Source organism: Diospyros lotus, chromosome 2 (genome assembly GCF_014633365.1).
Source record: "Diospyros lotus cultivar Yz01 chromosome 2, ASM1463336v1, whole genome shotgun sequence".
NCBI classification, from domain to species: Eukaryota; Viridiplantae; Streptophyta; class Magnoliopsida; order Ericales; family Ebenaceae; genus Diospyros; species Diospyros lotus.
In genome coordinates, this window is record NC_068339.1 from 23,586,903 (window position 1) to 23,613,177 (window position 26,275).

The window sequence follows — 26,275 nt, forward strand, 5'->3', positions numbered from 1 at the left end:
TCTTAGTGCCTTCTTTCTGCTCAAAATGAAGATTACTCAATATTTTCCTAAGCCACAAAGCTTGATTTACAGTAGAAGATTGAGCTATTGTTTCTTGTTTTTAGACCTCCATGCAAAAACTCCTGATCCAAAACTAAAATAGTACCCTGTGGTACTTTTCATGTCATCAATAGATCCTGCCCAATCACTGTTAGAAAAACCAAACAAATTAAATTCTTTTCTTTTCTTGAACTTGATGCCAAAGTTGATTGTGCCTTTGATGTATCTAACCACCCTCTTAGCTACCTTCAAGTGTATTTCACGTGTACAGTGCATGAATCGAGATAAAATACTCACAGCAATCAAGATATCAGGTCTTGTTGTTGTAAGATACATCAGGCACCCAATAAAACTTCTAAAGTGTGCCTCATCCACTCTTTCAGTTCCATCTTCCTTGCTTAACTTTTTCTTTTGATTCATAGGAGTGCTCATTAACTTGCAATCTTCCATATGAAACTTCTTGAGAATTTCCTTTGCATACTTCTTTTGACAAATGAAAATCTCATCTTGACTCTGCTTGATCTCCATTTCAAGAAAGTAAGTCATCAATCCAAGATTAGTCATCTCAAAAACTTTCATCATATCCAACTTAAATTCATCAATCAAAGCTGCATTATTTCCATTCACCAAAAGATCATCTACATAAAGAGAAATAATAAGAATATTAACCTCACAGTGCTTGACATAAAGAATGGATTCATATAGGCTTTTTACGAAGCCTAAACTTAGCAACTGATCATCAATTCTGTTGTACCAGGCTCTTAGAGTTTGCTTCAATCCATAGAAAGCCTTTTTGAGGAGATAAACTTTGTCTTCTTCTCATTTCTTCACAAAACCTTCTAGTTGCTCAACATAGATTTCTTCTTGCAAGAAACCGTTTAAAAACTCTGATTTTACATCCAATTGGTATACTTTCCAGCCTTTTTGTGCTGCAATAGCAAGTAGCAACCTAATAGTGTCAAGTCTAGCTACTGGTGCAAATGTGTCTGAATAGTCTGCACCAAAAATTTGAGCATATCCTTTAACAACAAGCCTGGCTATGTGTTTGTTGATGGATCCATTAGCATTGAGCTTAGTTCTGAACACTCATTTGACCCCAATGATTTTTCTATCTTGAGGTCTATCAACAAGCTTCTAGGTTTGATTTTTTTTTTTTTTAATCATGGACAACTTCTTACATTGCAACTATCCAATTTTGATCCTTCTTAGCATCCTCGTATCTTGCAGGTTCACATACAACAATGTTACACCTCTGGTAGATATCAGACAACAACCTAGTGCCTCTGACAAGAGAATCATCCACCAAATCATTTGAATTCTCATTCTAATTTCTCTTTGAATTTTCCCAATTCCACTGCCCATTCCCCATGAAATGCACATCTCTACTTATCACCATGTTTCCTGTTTCTAGCTAAAATACTTTGTAAGCTTTGGATATTGTACTGTAACCCACAAATATACCAGGAACAACTTTTTTTTATCAAGTTTATCTTGCTTAATCTGAGGCACATAGGTAAAGCATAAGCAACAAAAAACTTTAAGAAATTTCAATGAAGGTTTATACCCATGCCATGCCTCAAATGGTGTTTGATCCTTCGCTATTTTTGTGGGTAGTCTATTTTGAAGAAAAATAGCAGTATTTGTCGTCTCTGCCCAAAATTTCTTTGGCAGTCATTTCTCATGTAGCACACACCTAGTCCTCTCCATGATGAATCGATTCCTCTTTTCACTGACTCTATTTTGTTGTGGAGTATAGGGAGCAGTTTAATCCCAGCTTCTTCACAAAACAAATTGAATTTTTCTAAGGTGTATTCCTTGCCATTATTAGACCTCAGAACTTGAATTTCGTAGCCACTTTGGTTCTCCACATTTGATTTAAACTTCCAGAACACAGCAACAACTTCTGACTTGAATTTTAAAAAGAAAATCCAACACATTCTGGTTAGATCATCAATGAAAACAATATAATAGAGGCTGCCTTTGAGAAAATGTGTTCTTTAAGGTCCTTCCAAGTTTGTGTGAATTAGCTAGAATTTTTTAGTAGCTTTCCAAGATGTTTTAGGAAATGGTAGCCTGGTTTGCTTGCCAAACTGGCATGCTTGGCAACTTGGTAGGTGCTCTTCTAAAGGTGGTAAATCCTACACAAACTGCTTCCTTTGCATGTACAACACACCTGTGTGATGAAAATGGTCGAGCCTCTTGTGCCAAACTTGTGTTGTGCTTTCTGAGATGGGGAAGGCAACCTGTTTTTCCTTCATTAGATCTAGAAAGAAGCTCTTGCCTCTCATTTTGACTTTGAACATCTCCTAACCAGCTACATCTTTGATCAAGTAATGTCTGTCTTCAAAAATCACTTTCAAGCCCTTCTCTATCAACTAACCAACACTTAGCAAGTTTTGATCAATTTCTAGCACATATAAGACATCAGAGATGGTTTTTGTACCTAAAAAGCTTTCAATAGCTATAATACCTTTTCCTTTGACAGCAATGTGATCACCATTTCCAATTCTAACTTTTGTGATTATAGTGCTCTCCAATTCTTTGAACAATTCCTTGTCATAAGTTATATGATTAGTATAACCACTATCGATGAGCCAACTTTCACTTGAAGTGTTACTTGCAAAGCATGTTGCTATAAATAGCTGATCTTCAACCTCTTGATCTGCAACATCCTGTTGCTGAGCTTTTCCTTTGCAAATCACAGCTTCATGTCTAAGTTGGTTACACTTGTTGCTTTTTGCATTAAGTCTCCTCCAACTTTTGAAAGGGGGATGACCTTTTCTGCCACAATGTTGGCATGGAAGATGATTTCCCTTTCTACTTTCAGTCTTGTTCTTGTTGTTTTTTGTTATAGCATCGCCACTTGCAGTAAAATTCTTCTTGTTCTTATTCTTTCTCATTTTCACTTCTTCTTGATGCTTAACTAGCAGTGCTTCTTCAACAGCACCTCCTTGCGTCATGGCGCTTCTTTGTTCTTATATCTATAAAGCATTTAAGAGCTCTGCCAAGATAATTTTGGACAGATCCTTGGTGTTCTCCAAGGTCGTAATGGTTGCCTCAACCTTTTTAGGCACCATTACTAGGATTTTTCAACAATCCTCCAGTCATGTAGATCAGACCCAAGAAATTTCACCTTATTGGCAATGCTTAGAAGTTTGTCATAATACTCTTTAATGGTTTCTGATTCCTTGATTTTCTGTAGTTCAAAATTTCTAATCAAATTCAGCACTTGCATCCCTTTGATCATCGCATTTCCTTCATACTTTGTTTTGAGATAATCACATATTGCTTTTGCTAATTTGAGTGACATGACTCGAGTGAAGATAGTCGATGAGACAACAGTAAAAAAACAGGCCTTTACTTTTGACTTCCTCATTTTTTTGTCCTTGTGATTCTTGACCTGGGCCATTGTGGGGTTGTTTGGCAAAGGAAGAACTTCGTAATCCTCTTCTACAGCTTCCCAAAGATCCATTGCATCTAGGTAGGTCTCCATTCTCACAGCCCAAATCTAATAATTTTCTTCATCGAACATTGAAGGAGCAATCGATGAAAAATTGGCTTCTGCGTCCATGGCGTCCACTTGAATTCAATCTCAAACTCTCACAAGTTCCTTAAGAAGAAAGCTCTTATATCAATTGTTGTTGTTTTAAGGTTGCAACAAAAAACAAAGACAATTTTGAAGGAAAGAAAGAAAGAAGAAGATTAAAGAAAAGAACACACAAGATTATGTCGAAGGAGGAGATATTTTAATAAACTCTGAAACTTACATTAAAAAGACTTGGAAATTAATAACTAACCACTAAGATTATGGTCCTAAAAATAAGCCTTGATCACATATGATTAATCACTGCATAAAAAATTCCTAAACACTAGAAAACAATAAATAATAAACACCTAAACACTATGAACAATATTTTGAAATATTCAAAACATGACAACTTGGCAGCAGTTCTAAACACATAACATAGTGTCTCAAGATTTTCTGCTGTTTCAACGCACTATAGGGTTTTTAGCTCACTTCATCTTTTTTAAATACAAATGACGAGGCATTGCCAATGTTAGTAGGTAGAGCCTTAACTATAGTTCCTGATAGATCCATGATCTTAAGGTCTTTAATACGATCCAGGTACAAATCAAAGAACTTTTGAAATATGCTAGACTCTAAAAGATCAAGAACTTGCAAAGAAGTTACTAAATTAATGAGACACAGATCCTTAAAGTTCAAACATCCTCTTAGCAAGAGGTGAGTGATATTTTTCAAACCATTAATGGGCGGTATCTTAGAAACCTTTGTTGAAATAAATGATTCAATATATAGGGCCACAAATGTATTTTTTAAATGTGTAATGCTATCTTAAAGTTTAGCCAATTAAAAGTGATTTATAAAATTTAATCTTTGGGCTATTGGGTATTAAACTATCATGGAATTAATGTGTAGAGACATAAGCTATATTTCTAAATTGATGAGGGGCTAATTTGAAAATATTAAAATTGTTAATTGCTTTTAGCAATTATATATAAGGGTTACGATCTCTAATTGATAGTTAGTTTTTCTCTCTGCATCCCCATTAACAGAGAAATTCTATAGAAACTATGAATCAATTGGAAGATCAAAACGTTTGTTTTGATCAATCATCACAATGGATACAGGTACGCTTTCGTTTATTACTTATTTTATTCTTAATGATTTGACATGAATGTTCTTGGAATTTGGATAATAATTTTACAAGTGGTATCAGAGCGATTTTTATGTTGAATCATTAATAATCGTATTATTTATGATTCATGATTTACTTTTAGTATTATGATCTTTAAGTTTTTCATGAATTCAGTTTCTCAAAATAAATTTTTTACATTCAATTACGACGCAGGCTTTTGACTGCGTCAATAAGGAACAGCTGCGGCCATCTGGCAACGACATTAAGAAAATCAAAGTCGTGGCCAATGGCCATGGCATCAAGATGGCAGCGGCCAAATAGCCGCTGCATTAAAGAAAATGAAAAGCCGCTGCATTAAGGAAAGGAAATAGTTGCGACCTCCAGGCCGTGCCGTCATGACAAAGGGGTGGCCTCCATCCCTAGGGGATGAAACCCCTAAGGTTTTTAGACATGGGCCCAAAAAATGTCCATGGCAATTTGGGCTTTTGGGCTGCAGGCTAAGCCTCTAGTAAATCAATTAATTGATTTATTAATTTATTAATTAATCAAATTTAGTAAATTAATTAATTAATTAAATTCAGTAAATTAGTTAAAACAATTTTTTTAATTAGTTTTTCATTATTTTTCTTTAAAAGAAAACATAGTTAAAAAAAAAAACTATTTTTTAAAGGAAACAAGGGACTAGGTGGGCTGGTGTAGGATCTAGGGCAGGTTGACCTGACCTAGTCCAGTCTTGACCCAGTCAACGTTTGACCGTTAACTTTGACTAGAAAAATAGATAAATAAATATTTTTGGTGCATTTTTAAATTCAAATATTGGCATGCTTATATATATATATATTTTGAAATAAATTAATTGAAACAACATGTCGCCAAAGTGACCTCTCTTGTGGAAATTAATTTGTTTTGAAATATAAACGGTTGTGTAGATGTAACTTGTGTGAATATTTATCGGCCCAAAGGAAGGTAAATGTTTAACATAATTTCATGTGCACTTGTGGTTATAAATGCCTGATAATTGTTCGGTTTATACATGTGACCAATAAATCGACCTAAATGAAGATTTATTGTTTGATATGTAATTATTATCAATGTTTGATTACTATACCAAGAGTACCACTTACAATTAATATTACTGTCCAAAGACTTGATATTAATGTTGTGCTAGGTATCTTGAGATGGGGCTCTCCATTATTTGAATTTAATTGATTGATTTATTATGGATATTATTTGAGCATGTTTTTATTTGGTTATTTTGTTCTCTATATAGCTAATGTGTCTGCTACTACAATATCTGCCAATATAAATTCAATTCCCATGCTGAATGGGACAAACTTCAAGGATTGGAAAGAGAACATTTCGATTGTTCTTGGCTGCATGGATCTAGACCTTACACTCAGGATTGAGCAACTCGCTCCTCTTACAGATGAAAGTTCACTTCATGATAGGAGGAACTTTGAGAAGTGGGACCACTCAAATCTCATGAGTCTTATGATCATTAAACGCGACATTCCGGAAGCCTTTAAGGGTGCAGCGTCCGAAGGGATAACTAATGCTAAGGAGTTCCTTGCCGAAATTGAGAAGCATTTTGCGAAAAACGATAAGGCTGAAATAAGCACGCTTTTGCAACGCTTGATTTCAATGAAATATAAAGGCAAAGGTAACATAAGGGAGTACATCGTGGAAATGTCTCACATTGCTTCAAAACTTAAAGGATTAAAGCTTGAGTTGTCTGATGACTTGCTTGTGCATTTGGTATTAATCTCGCTTCCAGCACACTTCAATCAATTTAAGGTCAGTTACAACTGTCAGAAGGAGAAATGGTCTCTAAATGAGCTCATTTCATATTGTGTGCAAGAGGAAGAAAGGTTGAAGCATGATAGAAGTGAAAGTGCTCACTTGGTAAGCACCTCTAAAGATAAGGGCAAGAAAAGAAAGAAAGGATATGAAGTTGCTCCTATGGGTCCAGCACAAAAGAAACAACAACAAGACAATAAGAGCTGTTTCTTTTGCAATAAGACTGGAGATGTGAAGAAGGATTGTGTCAAATATCATGCTTGGCATGCAAAGAAATATACAATTCTTACTTTGGTTTATTTTGAGGTTAATTTAGCTTCAGTACCTAGAAACACTTGGTGGTTAAATTCTGTTGCTACTACTCACATAAGTGTTTCTATGCATGGTTGCCTGAACTACCAAAAGCTAAATAATGGTGAAAGATACATCTTTGTGGGTGATGGCAAATTGATGGAAGTTGATGTAATAGGCACTTTTAGGTTATTGTTAGCAACTGGTTATTATTTGGATTTGAAAGACACTTTTGTTGTACCGTCTAAAAGACGGAATTTGGTTTCTATTTCTTTATTGGACAAATCTGGATATCAACCTCCCATTCAAAATGAAGTAATTATTCTAGAAGAACAAACTCAACAACCTCAAGAACTAAGGAGATCTACGAGAGAGATAAGAAGTGTTATCTTAGATGATTATATAGTATTTCTCCAAGAACGTGAAGAAGATATCGGAATGGTGGATGATGATCCAATCAACTTCCATCAGACCATTAGGATTCTAACTCTCAAAAGTGGATTGATGCTATGAATGAGGAGTACAAGTCTATGCAAGACAATAAAGTTTGGGATCTTGTCCCATTACTAGAAGGTGCGAAACCCTTTGGTTGTAAATGGATATTTAAAACCAAGAGGGATTCGAAAGGTAGTGTGGAAAGATATAAGGCTCGTCTTGTAGCTAAAGGCTTTACACAAAATGAGGGCATCAACTACAAAGAGACTTTTTCTCCGGTTTCTACGAAAGACTCTTTTAGGACTATTATGGTGCTTGTTGCACATTTTGATCTTGAGTTACATCAGATGGATGTTAAGACGACATTTCTCAATGGAGACATTGATGAAACAATCTATATGGTGCAACCAGAAAACTTTGTGTCATGAGACCCAAAGAATATGGTTTGCAAATTAAAGAAATCTATCTATGGGCTCAAACAAGCTTCCCGTCAATGGTACCACAAATTTCATCATGTAATTATCTCATTTGGTTTTGAGGTTAATGCTATGGATGATTGTATGTATCAAAAGTTCAATGGGAGTAAGCCTACTTTCCTAGTTTTGTATGTTGATGACATATTGCTTGCCACTAATGATATAAGCATGTTGCATGAAACCAAGAGATATCTATCAAAGAATTTTGAGATGAAAGATCTTGGTGATGCCTATTTTGTATTAGGGATTCAGGTACACCAAGATTGTTCTTGATATACTCTTGGATTATCACAAAAGAGCTATATCAATAAGGTGCTTAAAAGATTTAGCATGCAGAATTGTAAGTCAGGTGACACCCCTGTCGCTAAGGGAGACAAATTTAGTCTCGGTCAGTGCCCTAAGAATGACCTTGAAGTTAAGGAGATGTAGAAGATTCCCCATGCGTCAGCTGTCGGGAGTCTAATGTATGCTCAACTTTGTACACGTCCAAATATAGCGTTCATTGTTGGAATGTTAGGCAGATATTTAAACAACCCTGGCATGGATCATTGGAAAGTAGAAAAATGGGTTATGAGATACTTGCAGAGATCAAAAGATTACATGCTCACATATAGGAGGTCGGATTAGTTAGAGATCATAAGGTATTCCGACTCCAATTATGTTGGATGCCAGGACAATAGGAAATCCACTTCAGGCTATATTTATCTGCTAGCTGGAAGAGTCATTTCTTGGAGGAGTGCCAAGCAAACACTCATAGCATCTTTCATCATGGAAGCAGAATTCGTGGCATGTTATGAGGCATCCAACCAAGGAATATGGCTGCGAAATTTTGTCACTAGGCTGGGGATTTTGGATGGTATAGAAAGACCACTTAAGTTATATTGTGACAATAAATCAGCAATTTTGTATTCCAATAACAACAGAAGCTCATCTAAATCTAAGCATATTGACATAAAGTTCCTAATTATGAAGGAAATAGTGCAGAGTGAACAGATTTTCATAGAACATATTAGGACAAACTCCATAATTGCAGATCCGCTTATCAAGGGATTACCACCTAAGGTCTTTCATGAGCACACACTATTCATATGAGTGTTGTATTGTGTGAGGATATCATGTTTTAGTGGGAGTTTGTATTCTCATTATTTTATGTTTGTTTATAAAGACATTCTTGTATTTGAATTTTTTTGTATAAAAATGAAGTATTCGGTCCATTTCACTCTGATATATTATGTTCAGTATCGATCTCACTAAGGAATAAGGTAGGACCAGTTAGAAATAGACATGTTTGGATCACATCACATGTAATTTCCATGCTACACATCCATGATTGATCTATGTCATTTGGTTGTATTGGTATACATGACCATTGATGGATTTTAGTTACACTATATGTCACGAAGATCACTTTGATCCTATATCAGTATGATTAATGGACAAGATTGTTCAGAAATACCCTTAATGGTGATAACAAAATTTTGGAACTCATAAGGTTGTGCACATTTGTAAGGTTACATATGTGGCCCAATGAAAGATTGTTGAAAATAAATGATTCAATATATAGGGCCACAAATGTATTTTTTAAATGTGTAATGCTATCTTAAAGTTAAACCAATTAAAAGTGATCTATAAAGTTTAATCTTTGGGTTATTGGATATTAAACTATTATAGAATTAATGTGTAAAGACATAAGTTGTATTTCTAAATTAATGAGGGAGCAATTTGAAAATATTAAAATTGTTAACTACTTTTAGCAGTTATATATAAGGGTTATAGTCACCAATTGATAGTTAGTTTTTCTCTCTACATCTCCATCAACAGAGAAATTCTATAAAAACTACGAATCAATTGGAAGATCAAAAGGTCCGTTTTGATCAATCATCACAATAAATACATATACGTTTTCGTTTATTGTTAATTTTATTCTTAATAATTTGACATGAATATTCTTGGAATTTGGATAATAATTCTACAACCTTTGTTCCCGGAGGATTGGGCACCTAAGATCTGGATATCCACTAATCTCCCATCATCAATTTTAAGCAAAGATTTAGCACCAGAAAGATCTAGCACATGAGCTTTGTACATTTTCCTCTCAAACTTCCCAGAGTTGTTAGGCGAGAACACTTTCTAAGGACGAGCCATCTTAGTTCGCTAAGTTCATAAAGAGATGAGGGTAATGAATCAACTTGCAGCCTGGATAGATTGACCCTTCGAAGTTGAGGCATGGGCTTAAAAATATCATATGGCAACTTCATCAAGGAGCTTGGACCGGATATCTCAAGAACAGTTAATTTCTCAAATTTTTGGCTGTGATTTACCTGGTCTATCTTCTCCAAGTAATGACAACACCTGAGCAGAAGCACATAAAGATTCTGCATCACAGATGATGAAAAAGGCAACGTGTCCAGTGTGGCGTTAAAAAGGGAAATAACTTTTAAGTCCTCCTTGTGACTGGAAGAAATGAGAAGGAAATTCTCTGTTGAGAGAATTCCCATCAAGCAGAATAGTAGAGAGTTTCTGTTGTTTGCCACTGAAGTGTTTCCATTGCACCATCCTTTAGCATGAGTCTCCCACTTGCCATTCCCGTACACATTAGCTAATCCCAGATTGGCTGTCCCACCAAATCCACGACGGTAGCAATCATCCGAGTTCGTTGTTGTCCTTTCGATGACTACGTCATTCAAATTCAGTGTTGTTCTTTGTTCCATCATAACATAATCAGCCTCCACTTCTCTCAGTATGTGGCAATCTATAAGCTCCATTAAAACCTCATATCCCTTCTCATGAGCCTTCTCCATAGAATTGATGCAACCAAGATATCCTTCCATCGTCTAGTAAGCCATCAATTCATTGTAGTGGATGCGATGATGATCTTTGAAGAAATGGCTGTGCCAGCAGTTGATCAAAATATTGTTGGGCACCAAGTCATACCCACTACATAGCAACTGTGTAATGTCATAGACTCTGTTGACGGGTGTTTGCTCCAGAGAATGTTCCAGCTTCTGCACCCCTTTGCCATCAACATAACTGCAGCAGGAAAGTTCATAGTAGTCTTTTCAATAAAGTTTTCAGCTAAATCTCTGATGCCTGGAACTTCATCAACCCCAGGTGTTGCTCTTTCTTGCAATAAGGACAAGGACTCATCCCTGGACAAGGGGTTTACCATAATTGTTGATCTCTCACTGTCCTCATGAATACTGCTACTGGGGTTGTCTATTTTTGTAATGAACTGAAGAGTTAAACCATAAACATTAGGACCCGTTAAGAAAAAACTTGTCAAAGATTGGAAGAAGGTACTTATAACAGAAAAATGACGACCAGTGGCTCGATTTACACTTTTCAAACGCACGAGGAACCTTCAATCTAGAATTAAAACAAGGACCACCACATTATCATGCATCTTGTCGAATCTGCCTAGCAAACGGCCCGTATAATTTGTAAAACCATAATGTATCTCAAACAACAAGCGCAGCTTCATGTAACTCTTTGTTTAAATGTGTCAAAAGTTTCCAATTCTGCTTCTGTTAACATACAACAAATCATTGAGGCAGTTCATCAAAACACTAGCTTGCAGTTGCAGGAACACGAAAACAACAGCCAAGATAAGGAATGAAAAGCAAAGAAATGGAAAATAATGCTTTGATACTTCGAATTCAATACTGGTAGCGCCTGTAAATTCTCGGACACTGCAGGCACTTTTAGTCCGCATGGATTGTTGAGCTCGCAAGTGTTTTCTACAGATTTCTTGAAGATTGAAGAAACCGGTATTGCCTAAGCTCTTCAAGAATTAACTGTAAATACGGGTGATGCTTCAGACAACAATCTGTCCCACCTTCCCATCCATAAGAGGACAATACTTGGCAGGAAGCTCACCATAAGTCGTACTAAAACTCTATGATGAACTACATGCAGCTTTCACAGGAGCAAATGAGGTTAAGCCCACCCTTACTGGATATGCCACAATCACGTTAATGTACAAGAAGAAAGAAATTTCGTCTGTGATTGACGAGAAGCTAAGACTCCAACAATTCCACAGAAGTCATATGAAGTTTTTTCTTCCTCTATGCAGAAAAGATAACGTTGATATATGAGGACAAACTTAAGTTGGGAAGCAGCTAAACTAATAACATGAGACTTTGGGACAAAGAAGAGTCATGGCGCTGATCAACGAATATAAACCAGTTCTGGGTGAACTATAGAATGTTTAGCCGCTCCAGCAAGCTCGTTGTTGAAAGCCACAATAACATGTTTGCCACTGCACTGATCCTATGGAAGCAAGAGTTGCTTGAGCCTGCTGGGATGCATGCATAAAATATCTCTGCAGTGGATGGTATTACTCCAAAGGCCTGCAAAAGAAAAAAAAAAAAAAGGTAGTTCCCTTTAGAAGGTAGAAGGAAGAGCAACTGGAAAAAATGTCAAGAGGAGAAATGCACAAGCATTGTGTAATTCTCAAGATCAAATGCATCAGTTCCATGGTGAAAATTTACCTAAAATAACAATTCAAAATCACTGAAACTGGAAATCCATATGATCTATCAATTAACATTCTCCCTAAACCTTTCTAGTTTTGGGCATGCCCATATTATCTCAGTTGTCCAAGATGGCAAGGGACATCCAATTGTCTTCAATTTTGGCAGTTCCCACAGATACAGGGTCACTAAGTTAGGGAACTTAGATTCTGCTGATTCTTGTTCAAGTACAGCCTCCAATTCGTCACAAAACTTAATATGAAGAACTTGAAGGTTTGTTGGCACCTGGGGAGAAGAGAAAATAGTTGATAGCTTTGGACAACAATCTAGATACAGATGCTTAAGGTTTTGGAAGGTGCCTGTTTGCCAGTTCCCACGGTATATATGCTTGAGATTACCAGAACTGGAAACCCATAAGACCTCTAAATTTTTCAGTTTCATAATCTCTCCTTCCTCCTGTTCACAGAAAACACTCTCCATCTCTCTGCACCTTTCTATCCAACAGCCTTTCAGTTGCTCGAGGTTCAACGCCCTTAAATTGGATAATAAGCTTTCTAAAACATTATCAACCAGAAATACAGAGTCGGTATGACAAAGAACATCTTCAAGGCCTTCGGGGAAATGGTGGAATCCATGGATCTCCGTTGACCGTAGCATTTGAAAATCATATAAATATTTTGTTCTTAGGTAAGTATCTTTGAAAACAAAATCATCTCTCCACAAAGAGACAATTACTTTTCTATCTTGCACCTCAATGGGATGAACAACGAAATGGAATTGTTCATAATCTTTCTGCCACAATGAGGGGTCTTCCTTCAAAAGTTGTTGAAATTGAGAACCATTAAAAGATGCAGAAGGTTTATCATTACCGTCAACTATTGCAACTGGCAAAACAGAGATGCCCCAGGCACAATGATTTGGCTCCTCTATATTGCTGCTGCTAGCTCCCTGATTCTTCATGTTTTTCAATGAATTCAAATCCGACACTTCTTTTAAGCATGGACAACCTCTCAGATAAAGCTCAGTAAGGTTTCCTAGTCTTGACCTGGATGGTAACTGTTCAAGCTGCGTTCCAGAAAGGTCAAGAATCTGAAGCTGATTCATGTGCTCCACGAAATCTGCTCTTTTCAAGGATCTAATACCACGCAAGTTCAGCTCCACAAGTTTTGTTAGAGATCCTAATTGTGGAACATCACTTAAATCACTACAGTTTTTCAGTAAGAGATGACGGAGGTTGCAAAGTTTTGAAAGGTCAGGGACCACAACAATCTTAGTTCCAGACAGGTCAAGCCTTAGAAGACGAGACATGCGCTCAAAGGAGTTATCTGGCAATTTTGTCAAAGAAATACAGCCTGAAAGATCAAGCACCTCAAGATTTTTAAGAGGATTCAAGTCAGGAAACTCTTTCAGATTCAAACAAGAAGTCATTGATAGGTGACGAAGGTTACAAAGATGGGAAAACTCGGGGAGAGTCGAGACTTCTGCGTTTGAAATATCAAGTGTCTCAAGATCTTTCAATGTTTCAACGCACTGCAGGTTATATAGTTTACTGCATCTTTTTAAATACAGATGATGAGGATTGCCAATGTTACGTAGAACCTCAACGGCAGTTCCTGATAGATCCATGATCTTAAGGTCTTTAATAAGCTCCAGAGACTCATCAAGAATCTCATTAATTTTGCTAGAATCTGAAATATCAAGAACTTGCAGAGAAGTTGTATTATAAATGAAACCCAGATGCTTCAATTCCAAACATCCTCTTAGCAGGAGGTGAGTGAGATTTTTTAGACCATTAATGAGCGGTATCTTAGTAACCTTTGTTTCTGAAAGATTGAGCAACTGAAGATCATGATAGCCCAAAAATCTCCCTTCTTCAATGGTAGACAAAGATTTAGCCCCAGAAAGATCTAGCACCGTGAGCTTTGTACAACTTTTCAAACTTTTCAGAGTTGTCAGGCAAGAACACTCTCTAAGGATGAGCCACGTTAGTTCACTAAGTTCATAAAGAGATGAGGGTAATTTATCAACTTGTAGCCTGGATAGATTGACACTTCGAAGTTGAGGCATGTGCTTGAAAATATCATCTGGCAACATAGTCAAGGAGCTTGGACCGGATATCTCAAGAACAGTTAATTTCTCATATTTTAGGCTGTGATGTACCTGGTCTATCTTCTCCAAGTAATGACAACACCTAAGCAGAAGCACATAAAGATTCTTCATCACAGATGAAAAAGACAATTTGTCCAGTGTGGGGTTAAAAAGGGAAATAACTTTAGGTCCTTCTTGTGACTGGAAGAAATTAGAAGGAAATTCTCTGTTGAGAGAATTCCCATCAAGCAGAATAGTAGAGAGTTTCTGTTTTTTGCCATTGTTAAGTGTTTCCATTGCTCCATCCTTTAGAATGAGTTTCCCAAGGCCTTCCCACTTGCCATTCCCGTACACATTAGCTAATCCCAGATTGGCTGTTCCACCAAATCCACGACGGTAGCAGTCATCCGAGTTCGTTGTTGTCCTTTCCATGACTACATCATCCAAATTCAGTGTTGTTCTTTCTTCCATCATAACATAATCAACCTCCACTTCTCTCAGTATTTGGCAATCTATAAGCTCCATTAAAACCTCATATCCCTTCTCATGAGCCTTCTCCATAGAATTGATGCAACCAAGATATCCTTCCATCATCCAGTAAGCTATCAATTCATTGTAGTGGATGCGATTATGATCTTTGAAGAAATGGCTGTGCCAGCAGTCGATCAAAATATTGTTGGGCACCAAGTCATACCCACTACATAGCAACTGTGTAATGTCATAGACTTTGTTGATGGGTGTTTGCTCCAGAGAATGTTCCAGCTTCCGCACCCTATAATCCTGTCGGGCAAAGTAGTTGAAGGCTTTTGCCATCAAGATAACTGCAGCAGGCAAGTTTTTAGTAGTCTTTTCAATAAAGTTTTCAGCTAAATCTCTGATGCCTGGATCTTCATAAACCCCTGGTGCTGCTCTTTCTTGCAATAAGGACAAGGACTCATCCTTGGACAAGGGATTTACCATAATTGCTGATCTCTCACTGTCCTCTCGAATACTGCTGCTGGGGTTGTCTCTTTTTGTAATTAGGATTTTGTAGTTTAGTGCTCCAAGATTCAGCAAAGTTTCCAATTTTTCAATTATTTGTTGTTCATTCATTTTCTTCCCCTCATCATCCAAAACTAGAAGAAGCTTCTTTCCTGCCAGTGTTGTGGATATTTTATGAAGCAAGTCTCCCTGGTTCTCGTCTGATTTTTTAGTGTCATACTCAAATCGTGGCTTCCCCGTAATGAGTACAGATAACTGATAAGCAATACTGTCACGAAGAGCGTCAATGTCATATTCTCTACAGAGAAATATCCAGAGAGCAATGTCAATTAAGCCCCTCTTTCTTGCAAGATTTGCCATCTGTCTAGCTATCCATGTTTTCCCAACTCCAGCTTCCCCATAAAGAACAATTCTTCTGACTTTGTCATCTTTTAGCAGTTGAAATACTTTCCATTTATTCTGTACTACTATTGTTGTGGCCATTGCTGATATAAGAAACCCACCTACATAAGTTTGATAAAAAGATTAATCACATAATTTCAATAAAATGGAGGCAAAAGATGGTAAAATTGGTCTTTCCAGGGAAATCAAAATTCAGATGTAATAGGAGAGCACCAGGCAACATTAGATATTGCAAGCTAGCAGATATACAAGTTCAGGTTCTGTTATGTTTATATGCATCTTAACTCCCAAACAATAAGAAATTTCCTCAAACTAGAAACTAACAAATTCTCAATAATGTAGCACAACTAGATATTGTTGAATATTGATTCAAAGTTGCTGATTTAGTGGGTTGATTGGGTCAAAATTCTGTTTACTAATTTAGTGGATTGATTGGGTCAAAATTCTATTTACTGATTTAGTGGGTTGAGATAATTTCGTTTTTTTAAATTTAAATCCAGCAATAAATCATATTTTCTTGTTATTCAGTTGACATATATTGCCTATTTAAAGGCATGATGATATGAATAAAAATAATGAAGTTATAGCCTTTCACATTCATGTTTTTTTTCAGATTTTGTTCGTTAATTTCATAGCTACCAATGTCTCTAAAATTCCAACAGTGGTATCAGAGCATTCAATGATCTTAAGGGATCTGAGAGAGAACTCATCAACGCCTTCTTTATTTCTATGGCTTCCACCAACACATCATCTCTTTCACCACCAGTTTTTTATGGAGAAAATTATCAAGTATGGGCTGTCAAAATGAAAGCTCATTTGAGAGGTCTCAGTTTATGGTAGTGGGTCGAAAGTGAAAGGGAGATACCTCCGCTTGGCAACAATCCTACGCTCAATCAAATCAGAGCTCATGAAGAAGCAAAAGCTAAAGCTCCGAGGGCTTTATCTCAAATACACGTTGCTATCTCCGAATCAATTTTCTTAAGAATCATGGCGTGTGAAATGGCTAAGGAAGCATGGGATGTATTGATAGAGCTATATCAAGGGAATGCTAGAACGAAGAGAATACAAGTGTTGAATCTCAAAAGAAATTTTGAGATCCTTAGAATGAATGAAAATGATACAATCCAAGAGTTCTCTGAAAAACTAATGACGGTGGTAAATAAAATCAGACTTATGGGAGAAGAGCTACCTGACAGCAGGATCGTAGAGAAAGTCTTGATAAGCCTACCTGAGAGGTTTGAGGCAAAAATCTCCTCCCTTGAAGATTCAAGGGATATTAGCCAAATTACATTAGCAGAATTAATCGGAGCCTTGCAAGCTCAGGAGCAAAGAAGGATTATGAGAAATGAAGAAAGTGAAAAGATAGTGGAGGGAGCTCATCTTGCCAAGAGTTCATCGTCAAAGAAGAAAGGAAAAATTCCAGAATGTGACTATTGCAAAAAAATTGGTCATGAAGAGAAAGATTGTTGGCACAAAGGGAAGCCTCAATGCTTCTAATGTAAAAGATTTGGGCATTTGAAAAAGGATTGCAGATTTAACTTGAAAAAACAAGCAAGTACAGTGAAGGCAATTGAAGGGGCAATTGAAGAGGAAACGCTCTTCTAGTTGGTGAGAAGTGCACCAAGAAGAATTTTTTGGAGAGAAGTGCTCCATGAAACTGAATTATTATTTTTTTTTTTTCAACATTTGAAAGAAGTATTGATTGTGATAAGAAGTGCATCAAGAAGTGAAGAGAAGTGCTTCACAATTGGGAAGAAATTTGGAGAGAAGTGCTCTATACAAAGTTGAAGTTTTGCAACTTTGAATCAAGGAGGAATGTTGAATATTGATTCAAAGTTGCTGATTTAGTGGGTTGATTAGGTCAAAATTCTGTTTACTGATTTAGTGGATTGATTGGGTCAAAATTCTATTTACTGATTTAGTGGGTTGAGATAATTTCGTTTTTTTAAATTTAAATCCAGCAATAAATCCTATTTTCTTGTTATTCAGTTGACATATATTACCTATTTAAAGGCATGATGATATGAATAAAAATAATGAAGTTATAGCCTTTCACATTCATGTTTTTTTTCACCTTTTGTTCGTTAATTTCATAGCTACCAATGTCTCTAAAATTCCAACAGATATTAATGACATCAAATTGTAATCTTTCTTCTTTCCATGGTTAACATTGTCCCAGAAGTTGTCCAACATCAACTGCATAGCATTGAAGATACAAGTGATAAAACTTTTCATGGTTTACAGCTAACTTTATCCACTATCTTCCCATAGATGTACTATCATGTATATACATGTAATAAATTTGTGTATTTTCACTGTAAGTATAATATTTTATTTGGAGAATAAATATACAAAACAAGCTCATCAAAACCCTACAGGGGAACAAACTTTGTGAAAACATAAAACAACAATCATGTAACTAGATGAGCACCAATGACTTGACAGAAACTTCAATACTGCTATTAGAACAAGCCTCGACTAACAATAACTAAAGTGGAATTAAACTGCATGTGCATTAGGCCTATCACAAATGATAGTCCTCCACTAGAAATCAAATGGTTGGTATATGATGAAAATTTCATCAATGAGAAATGCTAGAAACACCTTTAACCAGTCATGCTGACCATTAAGACCATAATCCCACATTTCTCAAGAGTCGTAACTTGCATTCTAATTCAAGACAGTATACATGAACAGAAAAAATTACCCAGAGAATTGACTTCCATGTAGATCAGCCATCCAACTGGGAACTAATTCAAACAACCATGTGGTGTCAAGCTCAAAAAACAATGTTGATGTCTCATTTAACTGGTCCAACAACTGTTGGGTCTCTGTCCCAAACTGTTCAAAGGCTTCTCCTAGAATCCTATCCTATGACCAACCTGTCTTATGTAGGTACAGCGAGAGAGAGAGAGAGAGAGTATCCTGAATTCACAGAGTCAAGTCAGCATGCCTTTTGTGGAAGAGACATGCCACATAGTAGGCTGGGAGAGTAGCTGCATGCAACAAACAAAGAATAGAGGAAAAACAAAGGTGTGCAAAAATTGAACATGATTAAGTAGGCCTCCTATTGAGTTGAGGTCTCTAACAAAAAAAAATACAAGATGATTTCAATAGAAGTCCTCTGCTTGATATTAACAAATAAAAACATATTGCATTTAGCAAACATACATATATGCATAATGCATATACAAAAAAAAATATATTATTACACATTATTATGTATCTTGTTTCAGGTAATATGGATTTATGTTTTTATTTAACATGCCAACCTGATTCACCCTTAGGACTATTCTTTTCTCTCAACTCAAATGCAAATCCTTATGATTCATTATCTATAGTCTAGAATTCAGAGATCTTGCCCAAATATTGACTCAATGCAAATTTGAGAATTAAGATTTCTTTATAACGACTATATATATTGTATTATATTCTCTCATAAACGTTCTTATCAAAGTGTGTGATTTGAGAGATTGGATGAATTGGTTTCAAGGTTGCAAGGTTTTCTCTATTATAAACCATTTTTGACATAAAATTTTCAAGTTAATGGAATTAATTTGATTTGTTTGAGTAGTACTTGAGTATCACTCTTCATAAGGCATATAGGAGAGAATATAATGTTCTTTAGTTCATTATACTTATGAAATTTAAGTTATGGGGGAGACTTATTGAATTTTGCCTTAAATTAGTGGAGTAAGCCCAGTTATTGACCCAATCCAATTTTTAAAGAATCAGGTTATTTTACAATCATTATATATATTGTGTTATGTTACCTTGTTAGCATTATGCGTGGAAATACATGGAAGAAGAGTGCATTATTTTGGATAACAAAATTATTTAATATGATCATCAAGAAGGACGTCATTAAAGTGGAGAAAGAACAACTTAATGCATATTTATAAAAATAAAGCAAATGTTCAAAGTTGTGAAAATTGTAAAGGGATCAAACTCATGAGCCATACTACGAAACTTTTGGAAGAGAATAATTGAGCAAAGGTTAAGAAGAGAAACCAAGGTCTTTAAAATCAATTTGGTTTTATGTCTACTAGGTTAACAATAAAAGCTACCTACGACATCTAATGGGAAGGTTCAAAGATAAACAAAATGATTGTATGTGGTATTTATAGACTTGAAAGAAGCCTATGGCAAAGTGCCAACAAAATCTTGTGGAAGGTGTTGGAGAAGAAAATTTTGGCTTGCTTATGTAACATGTATTATCAAGCAGAAATATGCACTAAGACTTGTGGAGGAGACACTGAGATTTTTTCAATTACAATTGGATAACATCAAAGATTTGCATTAAGTTACCCTTATCTTTACTCTGGTGATGAGTACATGCACAGGTTACTGAGCATATCCAAGAAAAAGTGTTGTGGTGTATGTTACTTGTAGGAAGTATTGTCTTAGTGGATGAGACAAAAGAAAACGTTAATAATACATCTAAATTATGGAGAAACACCTTGGAAACCAAAGTTTTAAATTAAGTGAAAATGTAAGTATGTCAATGTAAGTTCAATAAAATTGAAATGTGGATGATGTTGTTTTGAGACTTGGAGATTAGGTCATCATAGAGAGGAAAAAAAAAAAAAATGAAAAGATCAATTTCGATATCTTCAATCAAGTGCCAAAAAGAATAGAGATTTTGAAGGATGGTACTCATATAATCAAGAGAAGATGGGTTAAAGAAAAGAAATGCACACAACATTTTATTTGATTCAAGAATCTCTATAAAGCTAAAAGGAAAATTTTGTTGGATGAGTATAAGATCATCCTTGTTGTATAGCTAAGAATGTTAAGACACTTAAGTAACAATGTGTGCTAGCAAAATATAAGCAGAGCTAAGATGACATTATTACAGTGGATCTACGACCACACAAAAAAAAAATGAAAAAGAAGACAAAATAAGAAATAAGATTATATGTAATGAGATTAGAATGGCATATATTAAAGGTAAGATCCTAGAGTCACAATTAAGATTGTCTAGCTAGGTGAGAAGGTTAAAAAACACAGATGTAAAGTGAGTGGATGAAATAGAGAAAATTTGTTGGGAAAGAAGACGAAGACCACAAAAAAGTTTGCAAGAAACTCTTGAACATGATGTAAATATAATGGCCTTACAAATAATATGGCAATGGATAAAGATTGAGTGACTAAATTTTACAGTTATAAAATTTTATCCACTATATACATTTTCAACATAGTAATTTGAATAAATTATACCATACACCCTTGAGGTTTTTTGAAAATAAAAGGAACACCCCTAGTACTTCAGAAATTACATTGAACACCTCTAGGCCTAATGGCCATTAATTAATAAGTAGAATTACTTTCCTTTAAACAAAAAAATTGTATTTAGTAAAAAAAAAATAGTAGATATTTTGAGTTAGATTAAAAACAAATTGCAGTAATTTAAAGGATTATTAAACCTGACCATAGTTGCCAGCATCCCAATATGTTAGGGGTCACGGTACGAGATACATAACTTAGTATAATAGCGGTATATAGGCTCAGTCAGTACATTATTTGGGGGTAACAGTAAATTTTAAATTACCTAGGGTTGATATTAGATTTATATTAGCTATATTATATATCTTGGTATTTTTAAATGAAAATTAGTAGTTCCATTAATATTTTAAAATGATCTTGGTGATGTCCGTTGGCTATGTTTGTGATTATTGAGTTCTTCAATATAATAATTAAAAAATAACTAAAAAAATCGTAAGAATTGAACAAGAAAATCATTGGAAAAGAACAAAACATTACAGCATGAACACAACCCAACCAACAATTAAGAGCAACCAAAGTCATTGGAATAACACGACATTACAACCTACACACAATCCACGCAATAATTAAGAGCAGCAAAACAGCCAAAAAAATAGAGAGCACAGCCCCTCCCCAGCGGCTTGCTCATAACGGAAGCCAAACAAATGAAATTGGAAGAATAACAGAAGTCGCTGGAGGTGGGTCGCCTGCCTCTGGTGACACTGCCACTGAAAGCAGGTAGCCGGAGGAGGTCAGGCCCACGCACCCACACGCGCGACCTGTTTACAGGCATGTGAGAGTCGTGCAAAATGTTGCCAGTGCATGACATCTCCGATGGACTTTCGACCACCACCAGAAGGCTAGCCTCTTGCCAATCTATGTGAGTATGCTTTCATGAACCTTTCAAGAATCAAGCTGAATATTTTGGAACTTTATATATATATATATCTGTTTTAGGTGTATTGCTGTAAAATTTTTAGAATAATTTGCATCAGAGTTGCAGAAAAAATTCAAACAATATGGGTCTGTTCGGTTGTGGAAAAAAGCCCCTGTTTTCTGGAAACTTTTTCCTTAAGAAAAAATGTTCAAAAGACAAAAGTTTTTCAATTAGAAAATAGAAAATTTAAATATCCAACTTTATACTATGAAATAGAAAACAGTTGCTGCATTTTTCCAAATAGACTTTCTCACTCCTCGCAGAAACAACCGTCCGAATTCTTGTAACAACAATAGAGAGGGCTTGCACTGTCTATCATCATCTCCATACCTGTCGCCCAACTAAAAAGGTTCTTTACTTCTAATTCTCCAGTTTGGTTGGCATAAGGAAAGGGTCAATAGAAGAAGGTAAACAATAAAGGGGGTTGGGCATGTTTAGATCATCAGATTCGAAGGAGGAGGAGGAGGAGGATAGTACCGATGGAGTAGCCAATCACAAGTCGCTAATGTTTGGCTGTGATTTTGACTATTTCGACCATCTTTTATAATTTTCTAGAATGAATAGAAAAGTACTTTCAATGTTCAACACTTGAACATGTTCTCAAATTGTTCTGTGGAAATGTAAATTTGGAGGTAAAGTAGAAAATTGGAAATTATTTTCTACAACTAAACAGAACTTAGGACCTATTTGTTTCTAATTTGTGGGGGCCCTCATTCTTCATTTCTTGTAATATGCAAAGCAATAAACTGAAGAGTAAAACCCTAAACATGAGGACCCGTTAAGAAAAACTTGTAAAAGATTGGAAGAAGGTAGTTATAACAGAAGAATGATGACCAGTGGCTGGATTTACACTTTTCAAACGCAAGAGGAACCTTCAATCTAGAATTAAAACAAGAACTACCACATTATCATGCATCTTGTCGAATCTGCTCAGGGCCCAAAGACTGCTAATACCATTGAAATGTATGTGCATATATATATATATATATATATAAATACAGAGAGAGAGAGAGAGAGAGGACCTGGACGAACTAGAGCACCTTCTCTTCAACGGTCGTCAACTTTGGGATGGTTCTGGTAAACGATTACTTTCAACTTTCTTAGTATGGATAGCAGTCTTGATCTCCTGCCCCCGTCGGGCAAGATAAAAAATGCCCGACGCGGACGTGTCGCCCCCCCGCCCCATGTAGAGAACCCCCGCTGAACACCCCCCTTGAACACGGGCCACCCGCCCCCCCCCCCCGACATACATACATGCATACATACATATAATTTTATATTTTTTTGAATATTATTATAAATTACTATCTAAATAAATTATTACTTCTGATTTGTTTATCTTATTTTAATAATTACAATTGTAATCATAATTAATAATTTATTTTTTTTAATCATAATAAAATTTATATGTATTTTATATTTTTTTAAGTATATTTGTCAGATAAAAATATAATTGAATCGATTAAATTATTTAGAGATATTTAATATGATTTAATTTGAGAGAGCTAAAATAAGAAATTTAATTAAAGAAGAATTTTAAGTGTTATTACTGGACTACTCAGTGTTGAATAACATAAATCCTTTGATATTTTTTATTTTTTTTATTTTTTTAATCTATTTGATTTAAATATCTATTTAATTGAGTTAGCTCAATTACATTTTAATTTGATAAATATAATTAAAAAATATATAAAATATGTATAAATTTTATTATAATAAAAAAATAAATTATTAATTATAGTTATAATTATAATTTTAATTGAATAAATTAGAATTAATAATTTATTTAAATAATATTTAAAAAATATAAAATTATATGCATGCAGGCATGTATGTATGGTGTGTTGGGGGGGGGGGGTTCTGTACTTGGGGCGGAGGGGTGACACGTCCGCGTCGGGCATTTCCTATCCGACGCGGGCATTTAAAATATGCCAAAGTTCTGCCGGCAAGAACAGCGCCCATTGTCTTAACCAGACAAGAACAGCGCCTAGGGAATAATAATTTAATTTAAAATAATTATACTTGTGTAAATATGTGCCATGTTGAATTTATTTAATCCAGACAAAGACAATGTCACACATACTGTAATATAAATAAATAATTTTGAGTAATGCTATTTATAGATAACCGAGAAAGGCTTATCGATTTTTTTTTAATTATTTTAATTTATTTTAAGAATTTTTATTTTTCAAGATGCCTACCTTTATTTTTCAAAGACTCTGTAATTGGTGATTGCAATGGATGCATGTTCTTGATGTGTTGCTTATGCCAAAAATAGGAGCATTTCTATATGTTCTTTTATTGTAGTGACGATTGAAAGTAGTATTACTTTGTAATTTTGTAACTTAATGTTATCAATTACTGTGTAATTGGTGATTGCAATGGATGTATGTTCTTGATGTATTGCTTATGTGGAAAACATGAGCATTTCTGTGTGTTCTTTTGTTATAGTGACAATTAAAAGTAGCATTTCTTACTGAAGTGCTACCGCCATTAAAATCATCCGACACAGAAGAAATTAGTTGCTACCGTCATTGATCGTTTCCCATCACATCATTTGCATGAATAAAGGTTTTACACAAGCAAATTAAATATTGTTAAAATAAATCTGAACCAATCTACAAAGTCTAATATATATGTTTTTAAAAAGTAAATTCTAATGAAAATAAGTCGAATTGCTGAGTACACAATTTCTAAAATCAAATGTACAATAATGAAATCTCCCAGATGAATGAAATATTAGATCTTCCACTTTGCACTTGGTGTAACGGTCAGACTTATAAAACTTACGCTTTCTATTATTGTCTCTGCAAGTATTGATTAACATACTGTACCGCGTTACTTGCATATATGAAAAAAAAAAAAAATTTAATGGACAACTCCTTGTAACATTGAAACAACATATTTCTAAAATTAGTGTTGGAATACTTGAAGTATCAAATAATATATTAGAAAAATACACTAAGCTTCAGGAGTGATACAAAAAAAATTAAAAATAATTTTGTGACCTGTTGAACAAATTAGAAGAAATCAAAATCTTATTAATCACACAAAATTGCTACATATTGCAAATCTAATAGCTTTAACCAAGTCAAATTTTTAACTTTCATCCATTTATTCTTTTTAATGTATCTTAAACCTTTGTTTATGTTTTTATTCTTATGTAGTGCATCTACTTGTTAATCTAATAAATCCTTTGCTAAAATTAATTTGTCAAGAAAAAAAAAATAACGTGAAATGTAATAAACTAACATTATTACCTTTATTTGCCATGGTTACCGAGATAGTCTATATTGTAAATGATTGTGTTACTATTAACAGCGTTACAAATAATCAAACCCGATAACTTGTAGAATATGTAGCTAAACATACATAACAAAAATAACATATTAATTTTTTATTATACAATATGAAATTAATTATATTACATGAATTCTAATTTTTTAAGTATTAAATTTATACATCCAAATAACAAAATTTGATCAGAATTATAGGAAAACTCTACCAATCTTTTCTCCGCTCCAATAAATGGGTGAACCATAGGCTTTTCGTGTAATTGACAAATATATAACAGAAAATAAAAAAAAATGAAGTCACCCAAAGAAATGAAATCACGACAGGTGGGGGGGTAACCTGCGGGCGGCGACGGTTTGTGCCGGTGGTGTGAATTGCCAAGAGGAGGGGGCGACGATGGTGGGGCTAGGGGGCGATGGTCAACAGTGCTCGTGGTTTTGGAAGGCATGACAGTGGTGGTGGGGCGAAGGAGGGCCACGGCCGGTGGCAATGCTCTTTGCGATGGTGAGAGTGAGGCAGTGCGATAGAGGGAGGGGCGATGATGGCGGGTGCTCGTAGCCGGGGGGGCAACGACGGTCGATGCTGGTGGCAAACAGGGGATGGTCGACGATGCATGCGACAGTGACGGGGCAAGGGAGAGAGTGTGGGAGAGATAATGAAAGAGGAGGAGAGAGAAAGAGAGAAAATGGAAGAGGGAGAAAAAGAATGGGCGAGCATCTTGAAAAATAAAAGTTCTCAAAAATAAATAAAAAAATTAAAAAAATCAATAAGCCTTTCTCTAAACCATCCTCCACAAGTAGCATTACTCAATAATTTTTCTTTTGTAACAATAAAATTAGTCTCTTACTAGTAACTTAAGAAAAAAAAAATGCAATAAGTTATACAAAAAAAATCTTTTACAGAAAGAAACAAAACTACATACAAAATGATTCCTAATGAAAAATGCAGGCTCTTTTTGTTATTTTCAGTCTGTTTTCTTTTTTTAATTTTTTAAAACACTCAAAACGTGTTTCCTTGTCTATTTTCAAAATAAAATTTTGTAAAACACAAAAAAAAATTATACAAAAAAACCAAAATGTTGAAATCATGTTTTGATTATTTTTAGTCAAAACACAGTTTCTAAATCCAAAACACGAAAAA

The 26,275-nt window shown here is 35.1% G+C and overlaps 1 protein-coding gene across 3 annotated transcripts; it reads right to left on the reverse strand.

The window, feature by feature from the left end:
• Positions 1-9,699: 9,699 nt before the first annotated feature.
• LOC127795783 (putative disease resistance protein At4g19050) lies at positions 9,700-23,035 on the reverse strand. Of its 3 annotated transcripts, none has more exons than XM_052327675.1 (3): positions 18,347-20,641; positions 13,038-15,740; positions 9,700-12,045 (listed from the first exon to the last, which is right to left on the reverse strand). In XM_052327675.1, exons 1-3 carry the CDS (start codon positions 18,363-18,365, stop codon positions 11,966-11,968), a joined length of 2,802 nt encoding a protein of 933 aa, XP_052183635.1. In that variant the 5' UTR covers positions 18,366-20,641; the 3' UTR covers positions 9,700-11,965. The 3 variants fall into 3 exon arrangements, with proteins under 3 accessions (XP_052183635.1, XP_052183633.1, XP_052183634.1); XM_052327673.1 differs by having other exon boundaries at positions 9,705-12,045; positions 12,187-15,740; XM_052327674.1 differs by lacking the exon at positions 18,347-20,641 and adding an exon at positions 22,864-23,035 and having other exon boundaries at positions 9,706-12,045; positions 12,187-15,740.
• Between the last annotated feature and the right edge of the window lie 3,240 nt (positions 23,036-26,275).